Source organism: Seriola lalandi, unplaced genomic scaffold (assembly GCF_002814215.2).
Source record: "Seriola lalandi dorsalis isolate HSWRI2012SDOR001 ecotype SW California unplaced genomic scaffold, Sedor1 jcf7180002054938, whole genome shotgun sequence".
NCBI classification, from domain to species: Eukaryota; Metazoa; Chordata; class Actinopteri; order Carangiformes; family Carangidae; genus Seriola; species Seriola lalandi.
Window position 1 is genome coordinate 504979 of NW_019525490.1, and position 12344 is coordinate 517322.

Consider the following 12344-nt stretch of genomic DNA (forward strand, 5'->3'; position numbering starts at 1 on the left):
TGAGAAAGTCTGCGATTTGGTTGAAAAAAGTGTTTGAATAAAATAACTAAGTGGACCTTCAGGTAAGATATTTTTTTTGTGAGTAACTGATTACGAAAATGGACCAGTAAAAGAAAATGGAAAAAAGCGGTACAAAAGTAGTTCCAGAAAAGAGTACATTATTGGAAAGTTAAGAACATACGGTACTTCAATAACATTACAAAGCAGTTACAAAACAGAATTTGCGAGCATCTCCCGTTGTGTTTTATCCGTAGGCCCATTGGCTGTTGCGACCGTCCGTCATAATATAAGCCTATCATTGAACGAGCATCTTATTTGGGGCGGTCACCACTTGCCTTTACACGCATGCGCAACTAATTGTTGTGATTTCATATGAAGCAACATGTCTGCCTCCATGGTGCGAGCGACCGTCCGAGCGGTCAGCAAAAGAAAGATACTACCCACAAGGGCCGCACTGACACTGGTAAGTGATGAACTGTGGTTCTAAACTCACGTATAAAAACATTTCTGTCCGGTCAGTGTATGTTAACTCGAGGCGTGTGGCGTCTATACTAGCGTCCGTTGGCTAACGTTACGTGATCCGAAGTTAGCTAAGCTAGCTAACCATCGACGACTTGTACGTCACAAGCAGAACAACTTTCCCGGAACATTACTCTTTTCTCTCTATGCGTTTGCATCAGCTGGTGTACACACTGGGGTGGTTATACGTGTATGACATTATGGCTTAAATCAGAATTTATCTGTACTAGATGTTAACGTTACTCCGAGCCAACATAACGTTAGATTGCTAAGCTAAGCTGTTGCTTGATTATGTGCCACCGACTCTTGAGTTCGTCAACGACCGTTAACTGGGTGTTAGCAATTCAACGGTATACCATACAACATTAGGTTAAGACTCTATTACAATTTTGAAAACAACACCTGCATTAACGTTAGAAATTAACGAGGTTAATACTGCATGCAGCAGAACATGCAGAAGTGTTGTAAAGGTATACTGTAGTGCGTAAAGTCGAGTAGCTTACAAGATGCACGATGTTTTTATTGTGTGATGTCTTTTTAATGTCATTTACATATTGCTTCGATTTGTCTGGATTTTTTTTATATTTGACTTTTTTAACTTGTATTGGAAAGTGCTTTACAAATAAAGTCTTATTATATTATTCTAATTATAAAACTAATGAAGCAGGGGCCAACAATAGCCAAAGAATAATGCAAAGAATACTGAAATGGAGGTTGGCTTCTGAGTGTGCTAGAAGTCTTCTAGAATAGTTTGGTTATCCATTTCTTTGTCACCCATCTCTTTATCTGTGATGTCGTAGCTTTTGTTACATTTCACCCTCTTAAATTTCCCCAACTTTACTGTCACTCTTTACTGTCTAATAGGGAAAAAACATACCAGAAAAAAATCAGAAGTTAGTGGAAAAGTACTGCGTGTGATATTATTATAAATGAAACAGACTCGGTGTAACAAGCTACCAGTGCAGAGTCATGGTTTGTTGTTATGGGTGGGATGATGGTGAATATCAGCCAGACGAGCTCTGCTAACAGTGCTGTTTGAAGATAAAGTGTACATGTGGTGGCCTGAGCTGATAATGGTTTTGCACTGAAGTAAATGTTAAGTAGTGAGACGTTCCTCTGCACTCAGGCACCTGCAGATGATGTGTCATTTAAGAGTTATGCTAGTTTTTCTTTACCAGTCACAGTTTAAGGTCAGTGATGAACATAATCATTATTGAATGATGCATTAAATGTCATATAACCTAACAGGTTGATGATATTAATAACAATCCAGTGCAAAATACTTGCTATTAACTACATATTCTAGACAAGTTAGGTTTTGGATATTGCCATTACACAGGGTTGACGGTATACTTATGAAACAATTCCAGGCTGGGACACAGTTGGAATGTACTGTACATTTGGCAGCACAGTGCACACATACAGATGAACACACCGGCATTAAGGGATTAGCACCATATGGCCAGTGTAGTTCACCTTGGTCTCCCAAATGCCTCCGAAAGAGAGCGCTAACACTTTCTTGTACCTATATCCTCTCCTGTACAGCTGGAGCTACAGGTGCAGGTTATTTCATTATACTGTAGGTACTTTACAATTTCAGATCCCTACAACCGAAACTTGTCACAGTGCAGAAACTAGTATCAAAATAGCCTTAGGAACTTGAAGCAACAGTGCAGTTTGTTTTCAGTTGTCACTCTCTGCTCAGTATGTTTGATAAAGTTTTACCTACATACAATGCTTTCATCTCAATCAAAATTGATATCAAAGCTCTGAGTTGTAACCTATTTATCTTATGTTTTCTCTTTAGACTCCAGCAGCTGTGAATAAAATCAGGACGTTGTTGCAGGACAAGCCGGAATATGTGAGTAAATGATATGAACAACAGTCAATGAAACATCGTCTCATCGAGCATGCAGTGCTTCTCTACATGTTCTGTGTTTCTCTCTCTTTAATAGCTGGTTTTTCACTCTGCCTTCCAGTGTGGTAGATGGGAACAATTATACACACTTTATTTTTTGCGTACTTTGACAATGCAGCTCACAAACTAGTTGCATTTGAGTTGTCCAACCCAACACATCTGCTTTCCAGTAGTCATGTGTGTAAATATATAACTTTTAGCATAATTGATGACACTGTAGTGATTGGTAAATGGTAAATTACACAGAGTAAATTACACAGACTGGTTATATCCATCTGTCTCTTTCTAGATCGGTTTGAAGGTTGGCGTGAGAACACGTGGCTGTAATGGACTGACCTACACACTGGACTACACCAAGGAGAAAGCAAAATCTGATGAGGAAGTGCTGCAGGATGGTAAAACCATTTATTATTGTGTTTTCTTTTATAGTAAAATGTTTTGGATTATTTGAGTTATGAGGACAGGTGGAACAAAGTTCAAATACAGTTTTGTGAGGATTATTCACAGCATGCCTTGCTGTCTGTCACAGTGATTTTCTTTAAAAAAAAACTATTACTAATACTAGGGGGTGGTAAAATTAGACATTTTCAAATTCTTCACATAGTGGCTGTAATAAAAATGTGTTTGTAGGGTTGCTGTTTCATTGATTGGAACCTAAAATGAAACCAGTGTGGATGCCAACATTAGAACTTTTGAGAACTGACTCTACTACTCTCTTGCAGGCGTGAGGGTGTTCATAGAGAAGAAGGCTCAGCTGACCCTCCTGGGAACTGAGATGGACTTTGTGGAGTCAAAGCTGTCCACTGAATTTGTTTTCAACAATCCCAACATCAAGGGCACATGTGGCTGTGGAGAGAGCTTCAACATTTGAGCATCATAGAGCCTCCGTCCTCCCACACAATCCCTGCTCTAAACCTTGTCCCATCTATTAAGACTGAGAGACTGAATGTTGACAAGGAAGTCGGACATGAGGAAATCCTTGAGATGTGGACGTGCCTCCTTTCCTACCACTGCTCTTCCTGCAGACCACTTGTATACACACACTCTAGAAGCCCAAGTATGTGTGTTCATGCTTAGAGGAAAGTTTCAACACAATCTGTGCAGTCAAAACAATGATTGATTGATTTTAGGTTCAGATACCTCCGATGTCGACCCTGCTTCTTTTATTCTGGGCTCCTGCATTAAAAAAAAAAAAAAACCTTTTAGAAGGACCTCAAAAGCAAGGTGTTTTTTTTTTTTTTTTTAATTTAGTGACTGTCTACCATTTTACACACATACGCACATTATCTTAATTCATTCAGTCAAAACTCACCATGTCTTGTATGCAGAAGGAAATGGTACAACATAGCCCAAAAGCATGCTCACTAAAGCGGAGAGCTGATCAGCTTTAACTTGGTAAAGCTAAGTGGATGAGACCATTAAGTATTCGGTTTTCAAGTTGGAATCTACCCACCCAAAATCCACAGATGTTAACAACAGCTGTTTGATAAACACACTGTAAGACAGTGTACCATTACCCAGTGTCGTGTACCAGCAGTATGCAAAAGTGGAGGAGTTTGAGTGTCTTGAATCTGCTTTATCAGTTTTTGTATAGTCTTTGAAAAGTTAAAATATATATTTATCGCTGTGTAAATATAAAGAATGTAAATCTCCCTTGAACCACACAAACGCACAAAAAAAAAAATAACGCACAAAACATGTATCCTTCACATAAGAGTACATTAAGTTTATGTTGGTTTCTTTTTTTGCTTGATCAAAGCCAGGAACTTGTGTTTGTATAGATTGCGTGCTCTTAAGATTTGTAACCTGTGCAATATGTCTGTATACATATGAAATAATAAATAGCTAAATCCATTAATATGACATTGTGTGGCCACTGTTTTACGTTCCGCAGTTTGAGCAGTTGTCAAGGAGGTGGTGCACTTGTCATTAGAATCTTCCGATCAATTGTCATGGTGATAGTTCATTTGTCAGAACTGTTGCATCATAATGTCCAGGTTTCTGCAGCTAACCGATGAGCTATCACCTCTTTTCCGCTGATACTTTTGTATCAAGGAGGATGGAGACGGAGGTACAGTCAATTTGAAATATTTTGTTATAATGATCCCTATTTTAGGTTTTTAATATTTAATGAAGTAACAAGTCGGCACTTTCCTTTTTTACGGTCTTTTAGGGTCATGGACAGTGAAAACAAGGATGGAGATTCTGACAGCAGAGAGTCTCATGGGCTTAAGGTAGTGAAAATTGATACATAAAGTATTTACTGTCAGATTCAATAATATTTTTTTCAGAACAAACCTTTTGGCCTTTTGTTACATTTTCATCTGTAAAGCTTTAATATCACCAAGGGACAAAGGAGGGATGCACAGAAATAAACCATCACTAGGGGGTGCTAAAGTTGGACATATACAGATATCCATATGACTATGTTTTATGATGATCATAGTTACCTAGAGAAAATCTCATGTAAAACCTGTAATTAAAATGAAAATACACATTGAAACAGCTTTCACTGATTTCAGTTTGGCACTTCTTGGGCGGTTCTGTTGGTTCTGTTAGGCAGAACAGACTAAATACAGGGCGTCGTGTGGCGTAGTGGTCTAAGCAGGCGCCCCATGTGTAGAGGCTACAGTCCTCGCTGCAGTTGGCCCCGGTTCGAGTCCCGCATCTTTACTGCATGTCATTCCCCCTCTCTCTGCCTCCTCATTTCCTGTCTCTCTCCACTATCCTGTCCAATAAAGGCACAAAAGCCCGAAAACATATCTTTAAAAAAAAAAAAAAAGAACAGACTAAATACAAGACATCACCTGACAAAGTTGTTATGGCAAACATTTTAGCAAACGGTTACCTATTTACATCAACTACTGAGTAATATTAGCATTCATTTGGAATTATGAGAGTGAGCAACATGCTCCAACTGATGTATGGATGTCCAGTTATCACTTAAGTGTTAGTTAGTTATCCATTTAGCTCTATTACTGATCTCCACTCAAGGAAAATGGCTGGCTCTTTAGGAGCTAAAAGCTCCACTGTGCTCACTAACTTTGGGGCTAGGTAGGTATTGCAAGGGTTATAAGATGATAAAATACTAAGAACTTTTGATTTTATTTGGACCATTTGTGTTATGAAGTACAACATGTTTACTTAAAATATAAGTCCAATTAAAACTGGATTCATGTGATGTGTGTGGTTCACAGTAGCAACTGTGGACACTGAAGGATGTGGTCTTTGAAAACGTATCTGATCTCTGCTGTGTCTGTGATACTCCCCCAATGCTACTCTTCTCAGATTTCAGAGTTCTTAAAGGCTTTGGCTGAGAGGAAATCCCCACCTTGTGACACCACACACATCGACCCTCGAAACATCAGCACCACCCTCTCCATCCTAAAGAACAGTCATGGGACCTTTAGATCCAGAGCCGTCCTCCATGAAAACATAAGTCAGTTGTCCAAGTGTCAGTTTCAGAGGCGGGATCACCTGAGTGAAAGCTTACCTGTCCCAAACACTGCAGTGGCCTCATCTCAGGAGGGACAACTCCACCCTACCTTACCATCCTCAAATCCTGTCGTCCTTACACACCTGCTGGAAAAATCTAAGACGCTGCCCTCTGCCTCAGCGCTCTCTGTTGTAGAACGTTTTAAAAAGCAAGAGATACATCCACACATCCTGGATGTGCAGGCTTGGACCAAACAGCTCTCCTGTGAACCACAGTGGATGCCACCCAAAATGCCTCCTCAAACTGGTCAGTTGGGCTGTTATAGTCACAAAATCACGTACATCCTTCATTGTTGTCCTGCCACACACGTAGGCTGAAACAAACTCTTTAAGTGTCCTGCTAAAGGCTTGAGAGGCGATAACTATTCTTCTGCCAATGTATATACTATTGTTTTATGAGACTTTATAATGAACATTCCAACATGGAAAATGACTAAATTTGCTCAGGGATCAATAGATTTATCATGATAATAATACTGATAGATGGTTATGAATTATTAGAATAATACTGGATCTGATTGTTTAATGCCTGATCCTTATCCAGGGCCAACCAACCAATGGTTCTTTGAGAACTTGACAGACCTACAGAGGAAGCTGTTTTTAGGTGCCTCAAAGAAACATGGAGTTCCCAGACACTATCAAATGCCTGTGAAAAGTGCTCGTCACAACTCATCTGAGTCCACCTCTTTACCACTTCCACCTCTGTAAGAAAGTCAAAGGCAGATAAGATCAAATTAAACTGAAACCAGCAAAGACAGATTGTCTTATTCATTATTTTTTTACCTCTACTTCCAAAGAAACGAACAAACAAGAGAGTGCTAGACGCATGATAACTTAAATTTATTTAAGAAATTGTATGGTTGAAAATGACAAAAAAAAAATGTCAAGAGCATGTTCAGCTAACATATTTTCTGCTGTCGAACTATGTTGCATAAAGAAAATGGAAGTTCATTGTCTTTGGTAATGACGCATTTAGAAAAGGCAAGTGTTTACTCATTGCACACACAAGCATAATTCCCCTAAAATACCAGTTTTCATTTATTCTATCTGAAACAAGAAAGAAATTAAAATGATTCTTACATGACTGATAATGGATAAAATGTCAAACAACAACTGCAAAAACAACAAGCATCACCTTTGTAGGTCATGACGGATGTAATGACAGGTGTTTTTGCTGGAAGCGGCGGGAGATCAAGGTGTCCTGTCACCACGACCACCAGCCGCCTCCATGATGCATTCATGTTCATTTTGGTTTGCAGGTTATTAACCAGTCATTATGGTTTCCTGTTTTCTGCAGTCAATCAACCCTTGGTGTTAATAAAATGAAACGTGGGGGAATAACTTTAGACTGTAATAGAGTCAAGAGTAGGTTCAGCTGCAGTTTGAGCTGAAGCTAACACTGTCTACAGTTTCTGTGTGTGAACCTGCTGAAGAAATGAAATAACGTTATTCAAATCTGGCTGCAATCATTTTACAGGGCAGCCAGTCCTGGGTAATTACAGGTGATGATGGAGATTTTGTAAAAAGCTCCTACTACGTCAGCCTCTCGCCCTTTCGCTCACATAAATGCTCACAACGCAAAATGACTCTGGTCTCCTCCAAACACCTCCTCCCCTCCCCAGTTATGGTGGTCTATAACAGTGCTTTCATCTCAGAGCTGCAGAGAACAGAGCAACAGCCCATCACGGACCAGCAGAGAGGGGAGCGCTGCAGACGCAAACGAGCACAACACAGGTAGGAGAAGTTTATTATACACAAAATGCTTATTTGATATGCTTACATGTTTGTTTTATGTCATAAATCCAAATTAGCAGGTGTTATATAAATAACTTTAAGAAACACGATAAATCATGCACATATTTCAATGCACCAGTGTGTGTTGTAATTCCTATTTTTAAAAACCTTTTATTTGTACTTCAGTGAGGTCATTGTTTTTTTTAAAAATACATTTACTATACAAGATAGCAGACACTGCAATCTCAACTAATGTTCTACTTGCACCACAGAAATATTCCTGATTTGACTTGTGAAGATGATATTGGAGTCAGCAGCCAATCACGGTCCAGACTGTGGGCCTGTATGCAATGAGTCCACAGCTCTGGAGGGGCGGGGTCCGCCGGTGTTGGCCGATGCCTGGCTGGTTCCCACTTTCTTTGGTCTCATCATGTTGGTCGGCCTGGTTGGGAACTCACTGGTCATCCATGTGGTCACCAAACACCAGCAGATGAAGACAGTCACAAACCTTTACATAGGTAACAATTCTAAAGCACAATTAGCAGTAACAGGGCAACAAAGACAGTGATGGTGACTGGTGGTAATTTATATTAAAGGTGAATTCACATTTTTGCGTCAAAACCCTTAAAATCACAATGAAAAAGTCCAAAAGAGAGATCACAGGTTAGTTTTTGAATTTTGAAAGGTCAAAGCCAGTATTATGGGGTCATAGTACATGTATGGTGTTTTTGCTCACTTGAATGCATCTCGCGTTGACACATCCTGAATTACATTTCTCTCTTTAGGAATCACTGTTCTTCTTCTCTTCCAGTCAACCTGGCTTCGACTGACATCTTGTTTCTGGTGTGCTGCGTGCCCTTCACTGCCACACTGTACCCACTGCCCAGCTGGATCTTTGGAGAGTTTATGTGCCGATTAGTGAACTACCTTCAGCAGGTGAGAGACACACACACATAAACAAGCAAATACCGTATACCAATATCATTAAAAATGACTTTGTAATCATCAGAGCAACTACTTAAATCTTAACGGTTAGCACGTAGTACTGCAATTGTGATTTTAAAAAAGTATTTTGTAGCATTATGTACATTGCAGAATAACTAGTATTAGATGTGCAGCCACCTAAACAACTAGGTCCAATAATTTTTTTTAGCTGAAAAGCTTGTAGACACTGATAATGTAATAATTGCATATAATGTCATAACCACATATGATATCATATCAAATGTAGTAAAAACTCATTATGTACTAATGTCCCTAAATTATCCAATATAAAATGTTAGGTAAATTAAAAGGTTGTGTATAGTGTGTGTATAATAAGAATGACTTGTGTATCTGTGTCCTTAAAAGGCATTTGTTTAACACCAGACGAAATACAAGCTACTAAGGTTTTCATTGAAACGTTTGCCAATAAAATCAATGTAATAATCAGCACAAAAAAACATATTCCACTTTAAGATGTTATCATAATAAATTGTTGTTGTGTTATTAACTGTCATCACATCATCTGATTCTACAAAGCACAAAACATAAAACCAACTTGAAAATGTGTGTCAAACAGAATCACATCTACCCGTGTGTGTGTGTGTGTGTGTGTGTGTGTGTGTGTGCGTGTGTGCGTGTGTGCGTGTGTGCGTGTGTATGTGCGTAAGGTGACTGCTCAGGCAACATGTATCACTCTGTCAGCGATGAGCGTGGACCGCTGCTACGTGACTGTCTATCCTCTGCAGTCACTGCGACACCGCACCCCCCGCATGGCTCTGGCCATCTCTGTGTCTATCTGGATAGGTATCACAAAAAGAAAAAGAAAAAATACACCATGCACGCATTTACACAGTATATTCAGAACAAACATGCCATTCTTTCTGCAACTGAAGATGGAAATAAGACAGAAAAAACACACTGACCTCCCCTGTGCTCTCCAGGCTCCTTGCTGCTGTCGACCCCTGTGGCCGTGTACCAGCGTCTGGAGCCAGGATACTGGTTTGGCCCTCAGACGTACTGCAGCGAGGTTTTCCCCTCGGCCCGCCTCCAGAAAGCCTTCATCATCTACAGCTTCTTGGCCGTCTACCTGCTGCCCCTGCTCACCATCACTGCCTGTTACGCTTTCATGCTCAAGCGCATTGGCCAAGCCAGCGTGAATCCCATCGACAGTAGCTACCAGGTAAGAGAAAGACATGGAGCTTTGTGAAACTTTTCGTATGTTAACTCCACAGAGAACAGAATTTGTTTCTGATGGTTACAAAGACATCACAATGCTTCCTTAACTCCAGCTTCAGGCTCAGGCCGAGCGAGCGGCAGCAGTGCGGGCACGAGTCTCCCGGATGGTGGTGGTGATGGTGGCCCTGTTCCTCATCTGCTGGGGGCCCATCCAGGTCTGCATCCTCCTGCAAGCTTTTGGCCTCCGCAGTTACGTTCTATACAAGGTGACCTACTCTCCATGATGACTGATTAAATGAGCCTCACTGCTGAAGGCTTTTATTTACACTCAGTTTAGGCTTAGGCCCTTTTTTTTTTTTTAATGTAGGGTTTAAATATATTTGATCATTCAATTAAACCACATACATGGTTAAGATATTATATATATGTTATTGGCAGCTAAACTTGTAGTTATATGTATGAGGACTATAAATTGCAGTAGAAAGCAACATGCTTGTGTTTTGGGGGGAGAACAGAAAAAAATTTGATAAATGAGGTGGCAATAAGGAAACGATAGAGCTGCAAAGTGGGAGAAGCTATTTCAGGCACCTCTGTTTCTGGAAGTCCCAGACAATGTCACATGACTCATAGCTGGATCGTTATAAAACTCTCAGTCTCCTTCACTAATCAGTGCAAAAAAACAAAGATTGGAAAATATCTGGTTCATCTATAAAAAGTCTATGCCTAGTCTAAAAGGTACGAGCATGAGGTAGAAGTTAATTCCCAAGGTGATTTAGGCGAGAAACTTCCAATCAAATCTGCAGCTGAATGCAATCCAGTTTTAAATTTGGATGAAAATTTTGATTAATTCAGCAACTATGGCGCCGTGTTTTGTTCACAAATTCAGTAATAAAGAGTTTTTCCTTAACTGGTGCTTTAATTCACACCTCTGACCAGATCTCCTCCATAGCAACAGTGGCTAAAGCTATTGGGTATTGTAGTATTTTGAGACAAAAAGACAGACAAATCATGATTTCTCATTTACAAAGTTGAAATGGTGACATTAACATAAACCAATAGGAACGTGACATTACCTGTGAGAGTCTTGTGTTTCTGTGTTAAGTAACATCAAGGATAAAATTTCAAGAAAAATTTTAAATGGGAACATAGAATGGGAAAAAAAATATCTGTCTCTATTTTGCATCCACAGCTGAAGATCTGGGGTCACTGCATGTCTTACTCCAACTCCTCTATCAACCCCCTGGTTTACGCCTTCATGGGCAACAACTTCAGAAAGGCCTTCAAGCACGCCTTCCCCGCCATGTTTCTTTGGCGTACCGGGGGCAGAGTCAGGGTGGGAAACATGGACGCAGAGGAAGGGGGGGAAATGGATCGGCAGACACCCAAAGGAGAAGCAGAGATGCACTTTCTTTCATCTGGGTCCTAAAGGCCACATTGGGCATTTGGACACTCATTGTTTATTTATAGTTTTCTCTGGAGATGAGAACAGTCTGCCCACCCTGGTATAAGTATACACATACACACACACACACACACACACACACACACACACACACACACACACACAAACACACACACACACACACACACAAACATACACACACACACACACACACACACACACACACACACACATACACACACACAAGCAAGCAATCCCTGCCATGTGATCTCTTAAAAAGAGCAAATCAGTCAGACTCCTCTCGTGACCTTCACGAGCTGCTGAAACACAATTATCTTTGTCACATTTTTCCAGCTTAGCTGGACCGATGACTGATCACTGTCAGTTTACTGGATGGCAAAATGTCTGAGCTCTGGTTTTATCTTCTTCACAGTTTCTTAAGGAGGTGAAGAAAAGTGTACAGCACAACAATAGAAACTGTTCCTGAATGCATCCTTGTTTAGATAGATAGATAGATAGAAAGATACTTCATTTATCCCCAATTATTAAATATTCAATTTAATATAATTATTTAGAAGTGTTACAATAAGATTCTGGGTTAAACACGTCTGAACCAAAAAAAATCTGCTTGGTCTGTTTTGTTGGTGTGTCAGAAATTCGCTGTTATCTCCTGTTTCTTTTATTTGTTTCTATTTTGTTTTCTGAGTAGCAGCAAGTTGAATGCTATTTTACCACTGGTGGAGCATGGTTACAGATACCAGCTCCTCAAGTAACACAATTCTGGTTAGATTCAACTAAATTCAGCTACAGCATCCTGTGTGCACTGTGCATGTGGAAAAAACATGCACAAGAGTAGGATACAGTCCATGTTCTTTGAAAGCCACAAACATGCTTCTTTGTCTGTTAGTCTACGCACAGGTGATCTGTACTTGTGTAGATGTCAGCCAGCCTATACACATAATGTTAATGTGCATAATAGGAGGCAGTGTTGTATTTACACATTACAATATATATGGAATCATTTTTTTTTCATAAAAATCAATCATAAAATAAATAATGTTGGGTGTGTATTTCTCCTTTTCTGTGTTGTTTTGTTGAGTTCAGTGGTGGCTGCAG

General features: G+C 39.9%; 3 protein-coding genes across 3 annotated transcripts; all 3 read left to right on the top strand.

Moving 5' to 3' along the window:
* Nucleotides 1–343: 343 nt before the first annotated feature.
* Nucleotides 344–4295, top strand: isca1 (iron-sulfur cluster assembly 1). The gene is made up of 4 exons (XM_023393522.2): nt 344–463; nt 2327–2380; nt 2727–2832; nt 3160–4295. Exons 1-4 carry the CDS (start codon nt 383–385, stop codon nt 3306–3308), a joined length of 390 nt encoding a protein of 129 aa, XP_023249290.1. The 5' UTR covers nt 344–382; the 3' UTR covers nt 3309–4295.
* Nucleotides 4296–4400: 105 nt separating this feature from the next.
* Nucleotides 4401–6640, top strand: LOC147817568 (uncharacterized). The gene is made up of 3 exons (XM_087170243.1): nt 4401–4671; nt 5726–6179; nt 6477–6640. The coding sequence occupies exons 1-3, from the start codon at nt 4615–4617 to the stop codon at nt 6638–6640; spliced, it is 675 nt and encodes a 224-aa protein (XP_087026369.1). The 5' UTR covers nt 4401–4614.
* Nucleotides 6641–7964: 1324 nt separating this feature from the next.
* On the top strand, nt 7965–11252 carry kiss1rb (KISS1 receptor b). Its single transcript, XM_023393566.1, has 6 exons — nt 7965–8184; nt 8478–8602; nt 9319–9454; nt 9592–9830; nt 9940–10092; nt 11016–11252. Exons 1-6 carry the CDS (start codon nt 7965–7967, stop codon nt 11250–11252), a joined length of 1110 nt encoding a protein of 369 aa, XP_023249334.1.
* The last annotated feature ends 1092 nt before the right edge of the window (nt 11253–12344 follow it).

Bases quoted from the DNA above. Each gene is read 5' to 3' on its own strand.
- isca1 (XM_023393522.2), top strand. From the start codon at position 383: ATGTCTGCCTCCATGGTGCGAGCGACCGTCCGAGCGGTCAGCAAAAGA. The intron at 464-2,326 runs GTAAGTGATGAA...TTTTCTCTTTAG, and splicing joins CAAGGGCCGCACTGACACTG to ACTCCAGCAGCTGTGAATAA. The intron at 2,833-3,159 runs GTAAAACCATTT...ACTCTCTTGCAG, and splicing joins TGAGGAAGTGCTGCAGGATG to GCGTGAGGGTGTTCATAGAG.
- LOC147817568 (XM_087170243.1), top strand. From the start codon at position 4,615: ATGGACAGTGAAAACAAGGATGGAGATTCTGACAGCAGAGAGTCTCAT. The intron at 4,672-5,725 runs GTAGTGAAAATT...TACTCTTCTCAG, and splicing joins GAGAGTCTCATGGGCTTAAG to ATTTCAGAGTTCTTAAAGGC. The intron at 6,180-6,476 runs GTCAGTTGGGCT...ATCCTTATCCAG, and splicing joins CAAAATGCCTCCTCAAACTG to GGCCAACCAACCAATGGTTC.
- kiss1rb (XM_023393566.1), top strand. From the start codon at position 7,965: ATGATATTGGAGTCAGCAGCCAATCACGGTCCAGACTGTGGGCCTGTA. The intron at 8,185-8,477 runs GTAACAATTCTA...CTTCTCTTCCAG, and splicing joins AGTCACAAACCTTTACATAG to TCAACCTGGCTTCGACTGAC. The intron at 9,455-9,591 runs GTATCACAAAAA...TGTGCTCTCCAG, and splicing joins CTCTGTGTCTATCTGGATAG to GCTCCTTGCTGCTGTCGACC.